Genomic DNA, 17,293 nt, shown 5'->3' on the forward strand with positions numbered 1-17,293 from the left:
CTCATTGGCAATGGAGGCGACCCGTCTGGGGATACCGTTTAGCAATTGGGTGAAGAAAACGCCCATCAAAGTCGAGGGGCCCGCCCAGTCTGGCGTGCCGAACCCCGCCCCCATAAGTCGACCGGGATGGGAAAGACTGCCTGTCTGTCGCAAGAAGTACGACTGATGATTGGGCAAAATCTACAGGGAGTTCCCGCCCCTACTCCCCCAGCACCGCTTCAAAGCTTCCCGGCGGACCCCGCGCTAAGCGGACATCTTGAAATAGAGCTGTCTATCACCAAAATGACCCGCCTCTTCATAGCTGCTATTGGTTTATCAAATCTGTGACGTCACGAGGCCTTTGGCCAGCCTCCGCCAAGCGGCCGGCCTCAAGGAGAACATGGCGATTGGCCCACGAGAAAAGAAGGCAGGGCTTTAGGCTCCAGCGATTGGCTCAAACGAACTGTCACTCATCATCCGTTCGGCGGCTTCTCATAGTCTGTGGGAAATCCAGGAGGAATAAGGGAGCTCGTGCCCATTTTCCTGAGGGAAAAATGAAGCAATGAGAGGCCCAAAGAGAGGGAGGTCATGTCCGGGATCCCGAAGCAAGTCAGGAATAGGACTCAGGCGTCGAGGCATTGAACCCCTAACCCTCTACTTAATTGTTCCAAATTTTTTAAACCCAGTGACTCCATTCAAGCCACTTGGCCTTTGCCAAATCCCACCCCTGCCGGGAACACCCACCCGCTTCGTCTGGCCAACTCCTATACGTCAGTTAGGGCACAGCTTAGCCGCCACCTCCTCCAGGAAGCTTTCCTGGACCTGCAGAAAAAGTTACTAGTTGAATGAAGATAAATGCAACTTGTGGAATGTATCCGTCACCCAGAAAGTTCCTTCACGACTCTTTCTAGTCAACACCTCCCCCACCCAACCCCAGAAGCAATCACTTTCTGTTTTGTGTCACTATAGTGCAGCTTTTCCGTTTCTAAAATTTCGTATAAATGGAATTATACAGTATGTGCTCTTTTGTGTCTGTCCCTCACCATAATGTTTTTGAGATTCGTTCATGTCGAATATAATGGTTGTCCAATCCTTTTTACTGCTGAGGAGTATTCCATTGTATGGATGGATCACATTTTCCTGTTGATGGACATCTGGGTGGTTTTCATAGGTCTGGTATGAATAAAGTGGCTATGAACGATCATGTCCGGGTCCTTCTGTGGACGTACACTTTCACTTCCCTTGGGTAAACCTAGGAGCACATGGCTGGGTCATAGGCTAGGTGTATGGGTTTTTTGTTTTGTTTTGTTTTTGTTTGTTTGGTTTTTTGGCTGCGCCATGCGGCATGCAGGATCTTACTTCCCCGACTAGGGATCAAACCCATGGGCCCCGCAGTGGAGGCACCGAGTCTAAACCACTGGACCGCCAGGGAAGTCCCCTAGGTGTATTTTTGTAAGAAACTGCTCGAAGGTTTCCCATGGTGTTCTACCATTTTGCATTCCTATCAGTGATGCAAGAGAGTTCTAGTGCTCCACATCCCCTCCAGCACGTCATAAAATCAGTCTAGGGGCTTCCCTGGTGGCGCAGTGGTTGAGAGTCCGCCTGCCCATGCAGGGGACACGGGTTCGTGCCCCGGTCCACGAAGATCCCACATGCCGCGGAGTGGCTGGGCCCGTGAGCCATGGCCGCTGGGCCTGCGCGTCCGGAGCCTGTGCTCCGCAACGGGAGAGGCCGCATCAGTGAGAGGCCCGCCTACCGAAAAAAAAAAAAAATCACTCTATAATTTTAATGACTCTTGTAGGTATTAAGAGATTATCTCCTGGTTGTGACTTGCATTGCCCTGATGGCCGGTGTTGTTCAGCATCGTTTCATGTGCTTATTGGCCATTTCTATATTTTGTTTTGTCAAGTGTCTGCTCAAGTCTTTTGTGTATTTTTACAAACAGTGTTGTTTTCTTATTCACAAATCATAAACGTTCTTTATAGATTCTGGATACAGGTCTCTGTCAGGTATATCTACTTTTTTTTTCCCCCTTAATTTATGTATCTTATTTTTGGCTGCTTTGGGTCGTTGCTACAGCACGAGGGCTTTCTTTTTAGTTGTGGCGAGCGGGGGCCACTCTTCACTGTGGTGCGCGGGCCTCTCACTGCGGTGGACTCTTCTTGCGGAGCACTGCCTCCAGGCACGTGGGCTCAGCAGTTGTGGCGCAGGGGCTTAGTTGCTCCACGGAACTTGGGATCTTCCTGGACCAGGGCTCGAACCTGTGTGCCCTGCCTTGGCAGACGGATTCCCAACCACTGTGCCACCAGGGAAGCCTGGTATATCTACTTTAAATTTTTCTCCCAATCGGTGACCTGTCTTTTCATTTTCTTAACATTGCCTTTGAAAAGCAGAGAGTTTTTCGTTTTGATGAATTCCAATTAATCGGTTATCTGAGCCCAGGTCTTGACCCTACATTGTATGTTGCATGGATCTTTTTTTTTTTCTTTTCTATTTCTCCAAATGTTTCAGCAGGGTGTTTGTTTCCTTTTACCTTTTTTTTCTTTTTCTGATTTCCAAGCATTTTAACCCAATTACTTTTGCTCTGTGTTGCTATGAAGAACAAAAAATTGTAACAAACTCTCTACAACACTAGGAAATAACCTAATGTCATTGGGTACAGAGTACAGGGGAGAAGTCTGAGCTGGAGGCAAAACTGGGGGAGTCGTCAGAGTCAAATTCTGCATTTTCCAAGATGGCAGCCACATGGGACAACTGAGCAATGGACCATGGCAAGTCTCAACTGAGATTTGCTACGGCTGTAAAACACACACCAGATTTTGAAGACTTCACGTAAAAAAAGAATCTATATCATTAATATTTTTTATATTGATTACATGTTGAAATGATTCTATTTTGGATAAATGGAGTAAATAAAAATTATTGTTAAAATTAATTTACCTGTTACTTTTTACTTTGCTTTAATGGGGCTACTAGTGTATTCTAAATAACACATGTGGTTCATATTATATTTCTATTGGCCAGTGCTGCACTAGGTCACGGAATGGACAAGATTACCGGGGAGTTGGTGTGATTAGAAGTGTGGTTAGAGGGACTCCCCTGGCAGTCCAGTGGTAAAGAATCTGCCTTCCAATGCAGGGGATGCAGGTTCGATCCCTGGTTGGGGAACTAAAATCCCACATGCTGCAGGGCAACTAAGCCCGCGCGCCTGAACTAGAGAGCCCACATGCCACAAAACTACAGAGCCCACGCTCTCTGGAGCCTGCGTGCCACACCTACAGAGAGAAAACACACACGCTGCAACTAGAGAGAAGCCCGCGCACCGCAATGAAGATCCCGCATGCTACAACTAAGACCCAATGCAGCCAAAAATTAAAAAAAATAAAATTAAAAAAAAGAAGTGTGGCTAGAAGACCTGAGTCAAACTGGAGAGTCAAGTGTCCACGAGCTGTGATGGTAGAAACTTACATCTCTCGCTAAACTGGAACTCGGTCCTTCCTTCAACTGAGAATTTGGGCAACACATCAAAATAGGATTAGTTCCTGTGCCTGGTTCCGCAATATAAATCACAGAAATTTGCATGTCACATGACAGTTGCTGTAGATACTCCTGTGGTCAGCAGGATTCTAAGATGGCCCTCATGATCTCTGCCTCCTGGTGTTACATACCAAGGAGTAGGTTGGGTTATATGACAAAGGAGATGGATGTCACTCCCTTGATTAGGTGACCTTATATGGCAAGGGTGAAGGGAGTTTTCGGATGACATTAAGGCTTCAAATTGGTTAGTTCTTTTAATTAATTAATTTATTTATTTATTTAGCTGTGCCGGGTCTTGGTTGCAGCATTCGGGATCTAGTTCCCTGACCAGGGATCGAACCTGAGCCCCCTGCACTGGGAGAGCAGAGTCTTAACCGCTGGACCACCCGAGAAGTCCCTCAAATTGGTTAATTTTAAATTCATCAAAAGGGAGATTTTCCTGGGTGGGCCTGACTTAATCAGGTGAGGCCACAGATTGTCCTGCTAAAACCACATGCACTGGGAAGAGGCCCCCGAGCCTCAGATGAGATTGAAGCTGAAACCTTGATAGCAGCATGTGACCATCCTGAGCCAAGCACCCCGCTAAGCTGCACCCGTGCCCCTGACCCAGAGAAACTGAGATTAGTGTGTTATTATAAGCCACGAAATGTATATGACTTGTTACGGTAATAACTAATCTGCCTCCAAATGTCATTCCTGTTCTATTTAGAGATCATGGTTATGAGACCCACCCTAGGTGTTTTTAATGAATGTGTTAATGAGGAGGCATGCCTATTATTTATTTTTTTATTTTTAATTTATTTAATTTATTTTTGGCTGCATTGGGTCTTCATTGCGGTGTGTGGGCTTATTATTGCAGTAGCTTCTCTTGTTGCGGAGCACGGGCTCTAGGCACACAGGCTTCAGTAGTTGTGGCACACAGGCTCAGTAGTTGTGGCTCGCAGGCTCTAGTGCGCAGGCTCAATAGTTGTGGCGCACGGGCTTAGTTGCTCCGCGGCATGTGGGATCTTCCCAGACAAGGGCCCAAACCCGTGTCCCCTGCATTGGCAGACGGACTCTTAACCACTGCGCCACCAAGCCCGGCATGCATATTATTAGGCCACTAATTTTTATATTAATCTTGAACGCTTTGGGACTTCCCTGGTGGCGCAGTGGTTAAGAGGCCGCACTCCCAATGCAGGGGCCTGGCTTTGATCCCTGGTCAGGGAAAGAGATCTCAGATGCATGCCGCAACTAAGAGTTCGCATGCCACAACTAAGGGGCCTGTGTGCCGCAACTAAGGAGCCCGCCTGCCACAACTACAGACCCGGCGCAACCAAATAAAATAAATATTTTTTAAAAAATCTTGAAAGCTTTATTTCCACATACACTCGAATCTTATTATTTGTGCTAGTTACATCCTTTAAAGCTTTATTTCCACATACACTCGAATCTTATTATTTGTGCTAGTTACATCCTTACATCGCTGTGAACACTGAACTGGCAAACACCAAGCCATTGATCCTGGGGGAGATACAGGGTCAAGCTCCCACGAGCATCTTGTCACAACACTTTTGCCAACCCATCAACATATAATCAGGTTTTCTGTGTGTTTTCTGTTTAAAGACACGTTATTTAATATAGAGTTGGTCCATTCACAGTGATCTCACAGCCAACAGCAGTGCAACAAAAATTATCTACAACGAAGCTTGTCTAATTGAGGCACATCGCAGCCTTCATGCACTTATAGGAACGTTAGCCAGCACTCCAGCACTATGCTTGGGGCTCTTTCAAACAGAGAAATCACCACAAAAAAGCACAGAAATGTGAAAAATGTGGCACTAAATAGACTGCAGAAAGGACGCTTGTATACAGCGTGAGAGCTGAGACAAGAAGGCGCAGTTGCCTCTCCTGATCTGAGCTGAAAGGTGCCCATCGAGCGAGTCAGATCCTTTGCTGCTCTGAACACAAGCACGCCTGCCAACAACTGCGAAAGCACGTGAGTATTAGTTTGTGGACTACAAATAAATGTTCGCGAGTAGGCGAATTCGAAAAATACAGGATCCGCGAATACTGAGGCTCGACTGTAATTGGCTTCCTTTGTGATCCTGTGCGTTTCATTTTAGGCATTTACAAACATAATTCGGTGAAGGAGGTGATAGCCCTAAAAAGGTGACAAATTTCTGGCGAACAGGCAGATGAGGAGAAACCAGCAAAAAAGGCTCAGAAGGAGCTGTGTGAAGAGAAAAATGAGAAGAAGGTGGTGTTCTGGATGTCTTGTGAAGAAAGGTCATAGCTTTCTTCTGGAAATAGCTAGAAAGACTCCAGGACTATCAACACAGGATTAGCTGGAATAAATAAATCATGCAATAGGGGAAAAATATAATTAGCTGGAATCATATTTACAGGTATCCTCAAATATGCTGTATATTTAGGTGACAGGTGCTTTAGGTGCCCCAAATAAATATTTCTAGAATGAATGAATTGGTTCTTTCCTCAATTTATAAACCAGAGAGGTCTCCAAACCAAATCTCCTCTACGTAGAACTTTAGTTCTTGAGTGAAAGGACAAATCATTACTTTAAAAAGTTTTTAATGTCAAAACATTTTAAACTTTTTTTTTTTTGGCAAAAACAGAGAGGGTGGGCACCACCCCACAGCCCTGAGTGGAATAGGAAGGCTTGGAAAAAGAGTGCAGGGACATGAGGTCCAATCTTGTAGCAGCTTCTGAGGAAAGGCTCAGTCCAGGGGTAAGTTCAAGTCCACAGGTGAAACTGCCAGGATGCCCCCCTGGAAGGGAAAAGTGGCAGAGCCCCATGAGCAGAGAGGCGTCCTCCACTCACAGCAGCATCCACACCAGCCCAGTGAGAGCAGAGACAGGGAAGGCAAGGAACCAGAGAGGGGGAGGGGAAAGAGACCCAGAGAGAGGTGGACAGGGATGAGGGATGGAGACCCCAAGAAAGGCTCAGAGACTTGGGGTGGATGGGAACAGAGTCCTAGAAGGGGCGGGGGGAGACAGAGCCCCAGAGGGGGTGGACAGAGACTCAAAGAAGGGGAACAAACAGGGTCCTGGAGCTTTAATGATAAAGAGCCCTGGCTTTGTGTTAAAGCCCTAACTCCAATCCCCCACCCTGCATAAGGGACTTTCCCTCAGTCTCCATAAAACCAGGATAATAATCGAATCCCGTAAGGTTGTTGTGGGGTTTCAATGGGATCATCCCACTAAAGTTCTTGGCTGAGTACCTGGCCAAGCTTACCTGTTATCATTCCTTAACAAATAAAATGATTTTACAAATAAACCAGCTTCTGCTCTGAGCTACAGACACTAATATCGACTGTCCCGCATATGTTGCTTTGAGGTCTCAGGGGTCTCTCTCCCTTAACTGGACCACCTCCAATCACCTCTGCCTCTTCCCCAAACCTGCTCCCCACCTTCGCCTCCACTCTGCTCTTTCTGGTTCCAGAGGACATCAGATGTAGCCCTGCAGCTGCTCAGGCCAGCATCTTTGGCATCATCCTTGACTCCCGTCTCCCATCCACTCCATGAGCAAAATCTGTCAGGTCTACCTCCAAATTAAATCCAGAATTCTCTACTACCCCGACCCTGGTCTGATCCACCCTAACCTTCTCCCTGGACCAGCCCAGTCACCCCCTTGGGTCTTTGCCCCCTACAGTATTCTCCATACGGCCGCCAGAGGGCACCTGTGACCACCCAAGACAGCTCGCATCCGTCTACTCTGAGCCCTCCTAGGACTCCTGGCTCACTGAGTCAAAGTGCAAGTTCTTACCTTGACCACAAGGCCTAAAGCCTTGCATGATCTGGCCGCCCCTCCTGCTTTCATCTCCCACCCTCTCCCCCTCACTCGCACTGCTCCAGCCCTACTGGCTGTCTCTCTGCTCCTCAAACGCACCTAGCCAGCTCCTGCCAGTCTATGAAGCAATGCTTACATTCTGAGAGCCTGGCAGTGATGAGGCAGGTAAGTGAGATGGTGCCCATTGAGCGGCGTGAGATTGGTATTCAGGGAGACGGGGACAGTTGCCTAGGTCACACAGCCAGTACAAAGGAGCTTAATCCAGCTCTGAGCCCAGCACTGGATTTAAAGCGGTGAGCAAGCAAGGTAAGGGGATGGTGTGGAGGTGGCTGCGATTTTAAATGGGGATCAGGGAGGGGCCCGCTGAGAGTGATACCTGAGCAGAGCGGCAGAGGAAGCAAGGCACGGGGATACCAGGCAAAGGGCATTCCCGCAGGCAGTGCTGCACAGGCAGACAGTCACCAGATACTCACATAAATGTCAAGTACTTACAAGGATGATCCCATTTTAATCCTCACAATAACCCTTTGAGGTAGGTGTACAATTCTCCTCCCTTTACGGATGAAGAAGCTTGTTTCTAGCTCATAAGTGTTAGTGTATACCAGAGTGGTTTAAGCTGGGCATAGCATCTGCACTGATCACTACAGTGCCTCGTGTACATTAGGTGCTCAATAAACACAGAACGGATGAATGGTGGAGCTGGGAGAACACCCGTGATGTCTGAAAGGAAGCCTATGAGCCTCCCCGCCCACTCCCCCCCAATACACACACATACAATTACAATTACAGTTAGGTAAAGGGAAGCCCAGAGAGGCTTTAGCGGCTCACCCAGCCCCCGTGGGCCTGGATCCAGGGCGCAAAGCTGTGCACGTGCTCTACGCTGAGACCGGCCAGGGTGCCCCCCAGCCTGGCCACGCGCCGGCTCAGCTCCATGGCCAGGGCCAGGCGGGCCAGAGGCTCCGGGGAAGGCGGTGGGGGCCCGGGGCACGGCAGCGAGGGGCGTGCTTGGCTTGGGCGAGGGTTGCCCTCCCGGCTAGAGAAGAGCTCCACTAGGCGGCTGAAGGAACCAGCGGAGAGGCGGGCCAGCTTGCGCCGCAGGGCGGGGTCTGAGGCCAGCTGTAGGGCGGAGAGGAAGAGGCAGGGTCTGCCTCAGTCACACCCTCGTAGCCAGCCAATGGGAGGCTGGGAGGCGTGGCTTCAAGAGCTCTAGATATAACTGACGCCCTGAGCCACGCCCCTATCCAGCACATCTGCCAATCACAAACGAGACTATAAGATCTCGGCCAAACTACTCACAGCAAGATGGCCTAGAACCGGAGAAGCCAAGCCACGCCCCTGACAAGGCCTCGACAGCCAATCAGGACCAAGCCCTGTATTAGCTGTGTTCTAGCATGCTAACATTCTGGCCACGCCCCTGTGGGCTTCCCCGAAGGCCAAGCCTGTGACGGCAACCTTGCCTTCTACCAGACAATGAATATTATAAGGCCATACACTTTGCCCAAGCTCCTGACCCAACCTGATTCCAGGACAGAGTCACAAGCCACACTCCCTCCGGCAGTCCATTTCCCCCATGTTCTAAGCAACGTCCCTATATAGTCAATCAGGGCTTCAGATTTTAGACAGCTGTCTTCAAGCTACCCCCTCCTCCCTTTCCCATCACCATACATTCCCTTACCGACTCACCTCCTCCAATCTCCTTCCTAGAACAGTTTCTGGTGGCCACACCCCTCTGCCTTCATGCCACGCCCCTTTGACGATCAAAGAAGTCACTAATTTAAAGTATTGTCCTGGCTTACCTGTCACTCACCCCTTCACTGAAGCCTTGTCCCACCTTCTCCCCACCTGACCATCCAATGAGAATGCAGATCCAGCTTCAGGTCCCAGTGCGGAACCATGCCGCAACTCCTATCCTAGCTAAGGGATGGAACAGACCACCCATCACCTTCTGGTTGATGACTTCTGCCTCTTCCTCCAGCAAGGCCACCAGCTTTCGCAGCAGGGCTTCCTTCTCTGTGGGTACGTGACCCTGTAATTCTGGGGGGCAGAAGAGAATTTGGCTGGGGGCAGAACCCTGGCGACCCTTCTACCCTCATCCTTCTCCAGGGCCCTTCTGCACCTCACCTGGGCTAGGTGGGGATTTCAGTTGCTCTTGGACCAGCTGTTCCAGCCGCTGGGCCACCAGGGCATAGAAATCTGGAGTAGCTGGGCCTGGGATGAAAAGAGCCAATGATGGGACTTCAGGACATGAGGAACTTAGGGATTCTCTCCTCCCAACCATCTTGCCAGGTAGCAATGATTTCCATTTCAGAATGGGATAAATTGAGGCCCAGTGAGCAAACTTGGTAAAAGACCCTTTTACTTTTCCCCAAATTGGACTTCGAAGGTTTGAGCCGAACTGGACCTTGAAGATTATCCCATCTAAGGAAGGCAAACACATGGCACTCCAGCTATTACCACTCTATCTCTTGCCCATTTCAGGCAACAGCTCATCACAGAACTCTTCTCCCCAGCTGTGAAATCCTCTCCAAGTGAGCACTCCCAGTAGCCATTGCTTGTCTACCCAGTATCACATATGAGAAGAAACCTACTGGTCACTCTTGATCAAGTCCAGTATCCACCCCCCCCCATTCCTACTTTGCTACTGGAGAAAAGGACTTATGTAACCAAAACAGCCAGGGAATTGTGACTGGAAATCAGGTTTCCTGCCTCCCTATTGGGGGTACTGGTGGCTACAAAAGTCTTAGGGGCAAGGAAGCATGTGTAGAAAGAGAGATAACAAATAGAAAGGCACTAAAACGAAGTGAGAGAGTGGCATGGACATATATACACTACCAAATGTAAAATCGATAGCTATTGGGAAGCAGCCGCATAGCACAGGGAGATCAGCTCGGTGCTTTGTGTCCACCTAGAGGGGTGGGATAGGGAGGGTGGGAGGGAGACGCAAGAGGGAGGGGATATGGGGATATATGTATATGTATAGCTGATTCACTTTGTTATACAGCAGAAACTAACACACCATTGTAAAGCAATTGTACTCCAATAAAGATGTTAAAAAAAAAAAAAGGAAAGAAAGAAAGAAAGGCACCCAAAGCCCTCCTGAAGCCTGCTCACAGAACTGACAGATAGTAAACCAACTGGGGGTCGGGGGTGAGGGTAGGTGCTGGAGATCCCCCACAGCTACCCCCTTAGCTGAGTGGTCCTGAACTAGTTTCTTATCCTCTCTATGCTTTAAGAATCAAAGCTGCCAGTTCTTGGGTGATCGAGGGAAATCTCTTACCAGGCTCTGAACCATAGCATGGCCGGAGGGGCAGGGAGCAAGGCCGAGGGGACTCAGGGGGAACTGCTCCTCGCCCCAGGGAGCAGGGAAGACATCTTCGAAGGCGGCTCAGGAAGTCTGTTGGCTCCTCTTGGGCAGGGCTCCTGGGGAAGGGGACCTCAGAGAGTGACCCCAAAGGCCCTTTGCAAGCAGTCCCTTTGTCCTCCCACTGAGGGCCTTTCCCTGCAACCCCCAGGACAAGGAGTGGAGCCAGATATAAAGAGGGGGGGAAAGGAGACAGACTGAGTCCAGGAGCAAGAGTTGGAGAGGGGCCCAGCTCAAATGCCGTCCCCTGAGGGAGGAGGGCAACTCCTCTTACCTGGGTGGGGTCGGAATGGGAGACCCCGCAGCCTCACCCCTACTTAGGAAGGCAGCTAGGACCCTCAGCGTGTCCTCTCGGAGCCCCAGTTCTTCCGAGCCTGCCATGGGGGCACCTGTGAGAGAGGGAGCTGGAGGATGGGCTCCAGGGTTCAGCGGGAAGTAGAGGCTGGGGACCCAAATTCCTAGTCCCCGAATGAGGAGGGGGCCAGGACTTGTGAGTCCCCAAAGAGGGAAGGGGCTGAGGGTCTACATTCCCAGGTCCTTTACGGGAGTTGGGGGTCTGGGGGCCCAGACGCTTAAGTCTCCAGATGGAGAAGAGGGATGAGAAGGAAGACACCTTGATCCTGGGAGAGGAGAAGGCTAGGGATCCGGATTCTTGGGTCTAAGGGAGGAGGGGCTGGGGGCCTGGACTCTTGAGTTTTCGGAGAAGGGGGCTGGGGGTGTGAACTCTTGAGGCTAAGAGAGAAGGGGGCGGGGCCCTCAGACTTCTGAGTCCCCGAGGGAGAAGGGGGCTTGGGGACTTCTTGATTCTGAAGGTATATGCCAAGCTGCTCACGTCCGTAGAGGGTCGAGAACTACCAATCCCAGCAGGTTTCATAGCAAACATTCCCCTCCCTCCGTTACTGGTTCGCCTCGCAGCCTGCTGGGAGGTGTAGTTCCATTCTCTGAGGCTAGCGTTTGGGAGAGCTAGGACACTCCGATGTCGGAGAAGCGGGACTGAGTTGCCCCCTCCTGGATCCCGGCTCCCTCTTCTTTCCTCCTCACCTAGCCCTCGCTAACGTCCCGCTCACCTGGTCCCGGGCCCCGCCGCCGCCACCTCCTCCACTGAACTTGTATAAACTTTCTTTTCTTAGTTCAACTTTCCCGCGCCTGCGCACTGGGCCGGGTTGGTGACGACCCAAACATAGAGGGGAGGAGCGTTGGGTCCCGCCTAATTTGCATGTGACGTTCCCAGCATGCCCGCGGTCGGAAGGCCTAAAAAGGGCATGGGATTGGGGGGCGACGCCCGCGCTTACCGAGCAGCCTCTTTGGTTTTGGAGTCACCAATACGACTGTGAAGTCGTTTTTATTTCAGGAAATCGATAGAAAAGGAAGCCCCACCTCTAAAGCTCAGCCGACCGGAAGTGGGGTGTGCAGCTGAGAGTTCGAGAGGTACGAAACCCCCAAACCAGACGTGGTTGGAGCACTCTGCGCGCCCCGACCCACCACATAGGAAACGTAGGTAACTGGGGAGTAGGTGGCGTCCGGAGGTGAGGAATCGGAGAAAGGATGGGTCTACACTGACAGTGGAGAAGGGCGGTTGTGTAGTCTGGGGGAAAGTGAAGCAAGAAAGAAAAAAGTGAAGCAATGACTGGCGCCGAGATCGGCTGTAAAAAAAGCAAACGTAGAAGTAGCAGAGAGGAGGCGTCTACACTGGGGGATCTAGGGGAGAGATGGACGGACTGTAAGAATAGGAGGCAGTCCACTCTAGAAAGTGGGGACGTGCCCTGGAGGAGGGAGGCTGTCTGTTTGGGAGGGATTGTGGTTGGTCCTCGGTGGGAATGGGTGAGGGGATCATCGGGACGGGGTGGAACTGTGAAAGGGGGTCTACCGTGGGGTAACTGCGGGAGGTAGCGGTCTACAGGTCACTAGCTTCTGTATTGCAATAACTAGAGGGAGGGCTCTACCCTGGAAGTGGGAGTACCTGCCTTGGGTGATGGGGGAAGAACGGGCTTTCAATGGAAGAGGGAAGGTGTACACCGGCGCAATTGAGGGAGGTAGAGGTATCTACCTACACAGAAGAAGCTGGGGAAAGGAGAGGAGGGAGTTCTCGCTGAATTAGAAAGCCTCGCTGGAGGATGGGAGGTCTCCTGTTTGTACCCCAGTAAACTATAGGTGAGAGACCTGCGCCGTGGCACGTGAGGGAGGTCTGGGTGCGGAACCCCTGCACGGGGTGGGCCTGGGAGGCCGCCTGTACCTAGGACCTGTTCTCTGCGCGCAGGCCGGACCATGGGAACACAAAAGCCTCGCATCCTGCCCTGGCTGGTATCTCAGCTGGACCAGGGGCAGTTGGAGGGCGTGGCCTGGCTGGATGAGAGCCGCACGCGCTTCCGCATCCCTTGGAAGCACGGCTTGCGGCAGGATGCCCAGCTGGAGGACTTCGGCATTTTCCAGGTGCGTGCGCGCCGGGCGGGGTGGACTCCGAGGGGGCGGAGGTGCACTCCCAGGGGGCGGGGCCGAGAAGGCGGGATTAGCAAGCATGGAGAGGCCTGCTCTCATTCTGACAGACTGAGGTGGGTGGAGTTAGAACGGGAAGGGGTTTAGTTAGTAGGATCCCGGAACTGGTGTCGGAGAGCAGTCAGGATTAGAGCTGCCAGGTTCCGGTAACGGAATCGGGAAAGTGAAGGAAATGCATCCTGGGGAGTTCGGGGCCTCCGGGGTGAGGCTCTTGGTTGTAGAATTTCTGGGGGCCGGTCTTGGAATATTAGAGGCGAGACTTGGCCCTGAAGCTGAGGTTTCTTACCACCAAATTAGGATACACCGGTGGTGGTAAGCCGAGTTAGAGTGCGAGGGGGCGGGGTTATTATAATAATAATTAATAATATATTATATGTTATATAATATAATATATATAATATATAATAATATTATTATTATTATTACAGAGGGTGTCCTGGGGCAGGTTGGTGGCAGAGTTAGACACTCATTAGGACCTGGAAGGCTGGCTTAGAAAGCAAAGGTTTTTGAAGGGTGGTGGTAGGGGGATTCGGGGCGCAGAGAATCTGAGAGTTTGGGGATGGAACCTTGCCAAGTTAGAACGTGTCGGGGGGAGGACGGTGTTAGGACAAGAGGAGACAGGGTTGGGACCCCTGGGGCAAGGTCTAAGTCATCCTCTCCACTATCTTGGTACCACTGGTCCCCTAGGCCTGGGCTGAGGCCAGTGGTGCCTACACTCCTGGGAAGGATAAGCCGGACCTGCCCACCTGGAAGAGGAATTTCCGGTCCGCCCTGAACCGGAAGGAAGCGTTGCGTTTAGCAGAGGACCACAGCAAGGATCCCCACAACCCGCACAAGATCTATGAGTTTGTGACCTCAGGTGTGCTGCAAGTGAGGCTTCACTTAGAGGGATGGGATTTCGACTGTCCCTAGCGCCCCCACTCCACTTCCCACCTTTCTCCACAGGAGTTGGGAACTTAGCTGAGCCAGACACCTCTCTAGACACCAATGGCAGATGCAGTACCTCTGATATCCAGGTAAGAATGCGCCCCGACCATCCTGCTCTCTGCCCCATCCGCTCTCTGCGTCCTCATGGGCCTATTCAGGCCTCATCTTCTTCCCCTGCACCATCACCCCAGGCTCCATTCTGTCCCATGCAGTCTGTCCCCAACCTGACTCAGTGCTGACCCTGTCCCCCCACCCCCTGCCCACAGCCCTCCATGGCTTCCCAGCATCCTCAGGAGAAAATTCAGAGCTTTCAACAGGCATTCAAGGCCCTAATCCACCTTTCTAGAATTTAATAGCTTTCCTCCCTGTGCAGGGTTCTCTCAGCGTTTTGGGAACTCAGAACCTCTCCTTGATCTTGCTGATGTCTGTGCCAGGGGAAGTCCCCTCTGAAATTCTTCCCAGCCCTCTCTGCCCGCGTCTTGCTTGCAGAGAGCCAGATCCTTGGGTGGAATTAGCTGCTCCCCTCAGGCCACTGTAGTGCCCGGCATACATCAAAGCTGTACATACTTTACTGTCTGTGCCCCAGGTTAGAAGCCCCTTGAGGGCAAAGCTCAGGTCTGTCTCCTCTCTGGGTCCCCACATCGCTGAGCACAAAGCTTGGTCCATGGGAAGTCTCCAGAAAAGGCTGTGGAAATACCTGGATCCTTTTTTTTTTTCCTCTCCAGGAAGACATTCTGGAGAAGTTACTGAGCGACATGGACTTGGCCCCAGATGGAGGGCCCTCAAGTCTGACCATGGCCCCTGAGAACCCCCCTCAGCTCTTGCTGGGCCCCAACTTAGATGTCCCTGCTCCTTGCCCAATGCCGGGACCGCCTGAAAACCCACTGAAGCAGCTGTTGGTGAGCGGGGAAGGTGAGCGCCAGCTGTGGGTGGGAGGGGTGGGAGGGGTGGGAGGGGTGGGAGGGGTTAGGGCTGGGCCGCAAGCCCCCTGACGTTCCCTCATTCTCTCTCCCCTTCACATTACTGCTGCTGCTGCTCAGAGTGGGAGTTCGAGGTGACCGTCTTCTACCGGGGCTGCCAAGTCTTCCAGCAGACTGTCTTCTGCCCGGGGGGCCTGCGGCTGGTGGGATCAGAAGCAGGGGACAGGACACTGCCTGGGCAGCCAATAAGACTGCCAGACCCCGCGGCGTCCCTGACAGACAGGGGCGTGACAGACTACGTGCAGCGGGTGCTGAGCTGCCTGGGCGGGGGACTAGCTCTGTGGAGGGCTGGGCAGTGGCTCTGGGCCCAGAGGCTGGGGCACTGCCGTGTGTACTGGGCCGTGGGCGAGGAACTCCTCCCCAACAGTGGTCACAGGCCTGATGGTGAGGTGCCCAAGGACAGGGAAGGAGGCGTGTTCAACATGGGGCCCTTCATAGCAGGTGAGTGAGGTGGGGCCTTAGCTCTGCTGTGGAAACGGCAGGCAATGGTGGTTAAAAACTCTGGGGTCAGGAGGTTTGGGATCGAATTCAGACCCTGCTGCTCTGCTTGTGGTTGAACCTGTGGGGAGAAGGACTGGACTGCTCTGAACCTGTGGAGTCTAAGGACTGTCTCCTCTCTCTCACCTGCCCAGAGCTGGCAGGAGGCACAGGGCCCAGCGTACAGAAGGTGCTTCGGGGAATTAGCTGCCATAGTCGTTATCATTTATTACAATTATGGTGGAAAGACAGATGCAGGAGAAAGAAATCATTTAGGGCTTTGCTCTCCAAACAGACCTTTCTGCAATGATGCAAATGCTCTGTATTTCCACTGCCCAATATGGTATCCACTAGCTACAAATGGCTACTGAGTACTTAGATGAGGTGAGTGCAAATGAGGAAGTGAGTTTTTTAAGTTTTATTTGATTTTAATTAGATACAATTAAAACTTGAATAGCCGTGGTGGCTAATGGCTACATATTGGACAGCATGGCCTTGAAGGGTTAAAGAGCAGTAACCACCAACCACCTTCTACTCCAGAATCACTGAGCATCCTTGGGGAAGTGGACTCCCCTCCTGGGCCTGTTTCCCCATCCAAATGCTGAGGCTCCAGGAGGTGTGTGTGGAGGCCTACCTTCCAGCCCAGCCCCGATGGAAGGGAGGAGGAACATTTCAGCTTGTGCCAGAACTGGAGGGACTTTCCCCAAATCAATAGCCCCCTGGTCATGGTGGCAGAGATATGTTGAGCTTTAGATCAGGGAGGAAGATGAGGATGTTACTGAGGTTTTGGGGGAGCAGGGAGGGGCAGGTAGAGGGTCTTCTTCCCATCCCTGACTAGGTTCCTGGGCCCCCAGATCTGATTGCCTTCATCGAAGGAAGCAGACGCTCACCACGCTACACCCTCTGGTTCTGTGTGGGGCAGTCATGGCCCCAGGACCAACCATGGATCAAGAGGCTCGTGATGGTCAAGGTACTGCAGCCCCAGGCTCCTGGAGCTGAGGGGTAGATCCTAAAAGGGAGGAGGTTGCTTCTGGGAACTACAACTCCCACAGTCCCCTCGGAGAAACTACAACTCCTAAGAGTCTCTGCAAGTACCAGTTCCTCCTCAGGAGCTTCTGGTGTCCCTCCCACGGCCTCACCCCCAAAGCCTATATTTGCGTTCTCCCAACCATGTGGAAGTTGGTGGACTACAAGTCCTAGCAGCCTGTGTGAGGTACTACAGCTGCCAGGAGTCCTTCTGATCACAAGCTGCTCAGCTCTAGCTTCCAGGAACCCCTCAGCAGCCTCAGCCCTAAGAACCATTTATGGTCTCCCTTGGTGGTGAATATGGGGAAAACTGTAACGCCCAGCAGCCCTGGGCCTAACGGTTCATCCTGGGTTACAGGGGGGGCTGTCGGGAATTGTAGTCTACTCAACCCATCCCCGACAGTAGACGGTGCTGGGTGTTTCCCCTGACTGTTTCTCCCCCACCTCCCTCAGGTTGTCCCCATGTGCCTCAGAGCCCTGCTAGACATGGCACGGGTAGGGGGTGCCTCCTCCCTGGAGAACACTGTGGACCTTCACATTTCTAACAGCCACCCACTCTCCCTCACCTCAGACCAGTACAAGGCCTACCTCCAGGACCTGGTCGAGGACATGGACTTCTAGGTCACTGGGGAGGCCTGAGCCCTCAACTTCCACCTCGACCAATAAACTGGCTCCGGCCATGGTCATCACTTGTCTGTCTGGTGTTCACTTTCCCTGGGCCAG

At 51.9% G+C, this 17,293-nt stretch overlaps 2 protein-coding genes across 7 annotated transcripts; one reads left to right on the forward strand and one right to left on the reverse strand.

Annotated features, from left to right (window-relative positions):
* Positions 1-128: 128 nt before the first annotated feature.
* BCL2L12 (BCL2 like 12) lies at positions 129-11,841 on the reverse strand. 2 transcript variants are annotated; one of them, XM_060289311.2, is made up of 8 exons: positions 11,735-11,841; positions 10,942-11,056; positions 10,584-10,726; positions 9,428-9,514; positions 9,249-9,340; positions 8,135-8,422; positions 724-801; positions 129-522 (listed from the first exon to the last, which is right to left on the reverse strand). In XM_060289311.2, exons 2-7 carry the CDS (start codon positions 11,046-11,048, stop codon positions 751-753), a joined length of 768 nt encoding a protein of 255 aa, XP_060145294.1. In that variant the 5' UTR covers positions 11,049-11,056; positions 11,735-11,841; the 3' UTR covers positions 129-522; positions 724-750. The 2 variants fall into 2 exon arrangements, with proteins under 2 accessions (XP_060145294.1, XP_030705845.1); XM_030849985.2 differs by lacking the exons at positions 129-522; positions 724-801 and adding an exon at positions 6,084-6,284.
* Positions 11,842-11,921: 80 nt separating this feature from the next.
* Positions 11,922-17,250, forward strand: IRF3 (interferon regulatory factor 3). Of its 5 annotated transcripts, none has more exons than XM_030849978.2 (8): positions 11,922-12,161; positions 12,925-13,097; positions 13,848-14,019; positions 14,106-14,176; positions 14,813-14,999; positions 15,128-15,508; positions 16,399-16,514; positions 17,024-17,250. In XM_030849978.2, the coding sequence occupies exons 2-8, from the start codon at positions 12,933-12,935 to the stop codon at positions 17,189-17,191; spliced, it is 1,260 nt and encodes a 419-aa protein (XP_030705838.1). In that variant the 5' UTR covers positions 11,922-12,161; positions 12,925-12,932; the 3' UTR covers positions 17,192-17,250. The 5 variants fall into 5 exon arrangements, with proteins under 5 accessions (XP_030705838.1, XP_030705839.1, XP_030705837.1 ...); XM_030849979.2 differs by having other exon boundaries at positions 11,922-12,095; XM_030849977.2 differs by lacking the exon at positions 11,922-12,161 and adding an exon at positions 12,172-12,818 and having other exon boundaries at positions 12,905-13,097.
* Positions 17,251-17,293: the final 43 nt, after the last annotated feature.

This window comes from Globicephala melas, chromosome 19 (genome assembly GCF_963455315.2).
Source record: "Globicephala melas chromosome 19, mGloMel1.2, whole genome shotgun sequence".
Lineage (NCBI taxonomy): Eukaryota > Metazoa > Chordata > Mammalia > Artiodactyla > Delphinidae > Globicephala > Globicephala melas.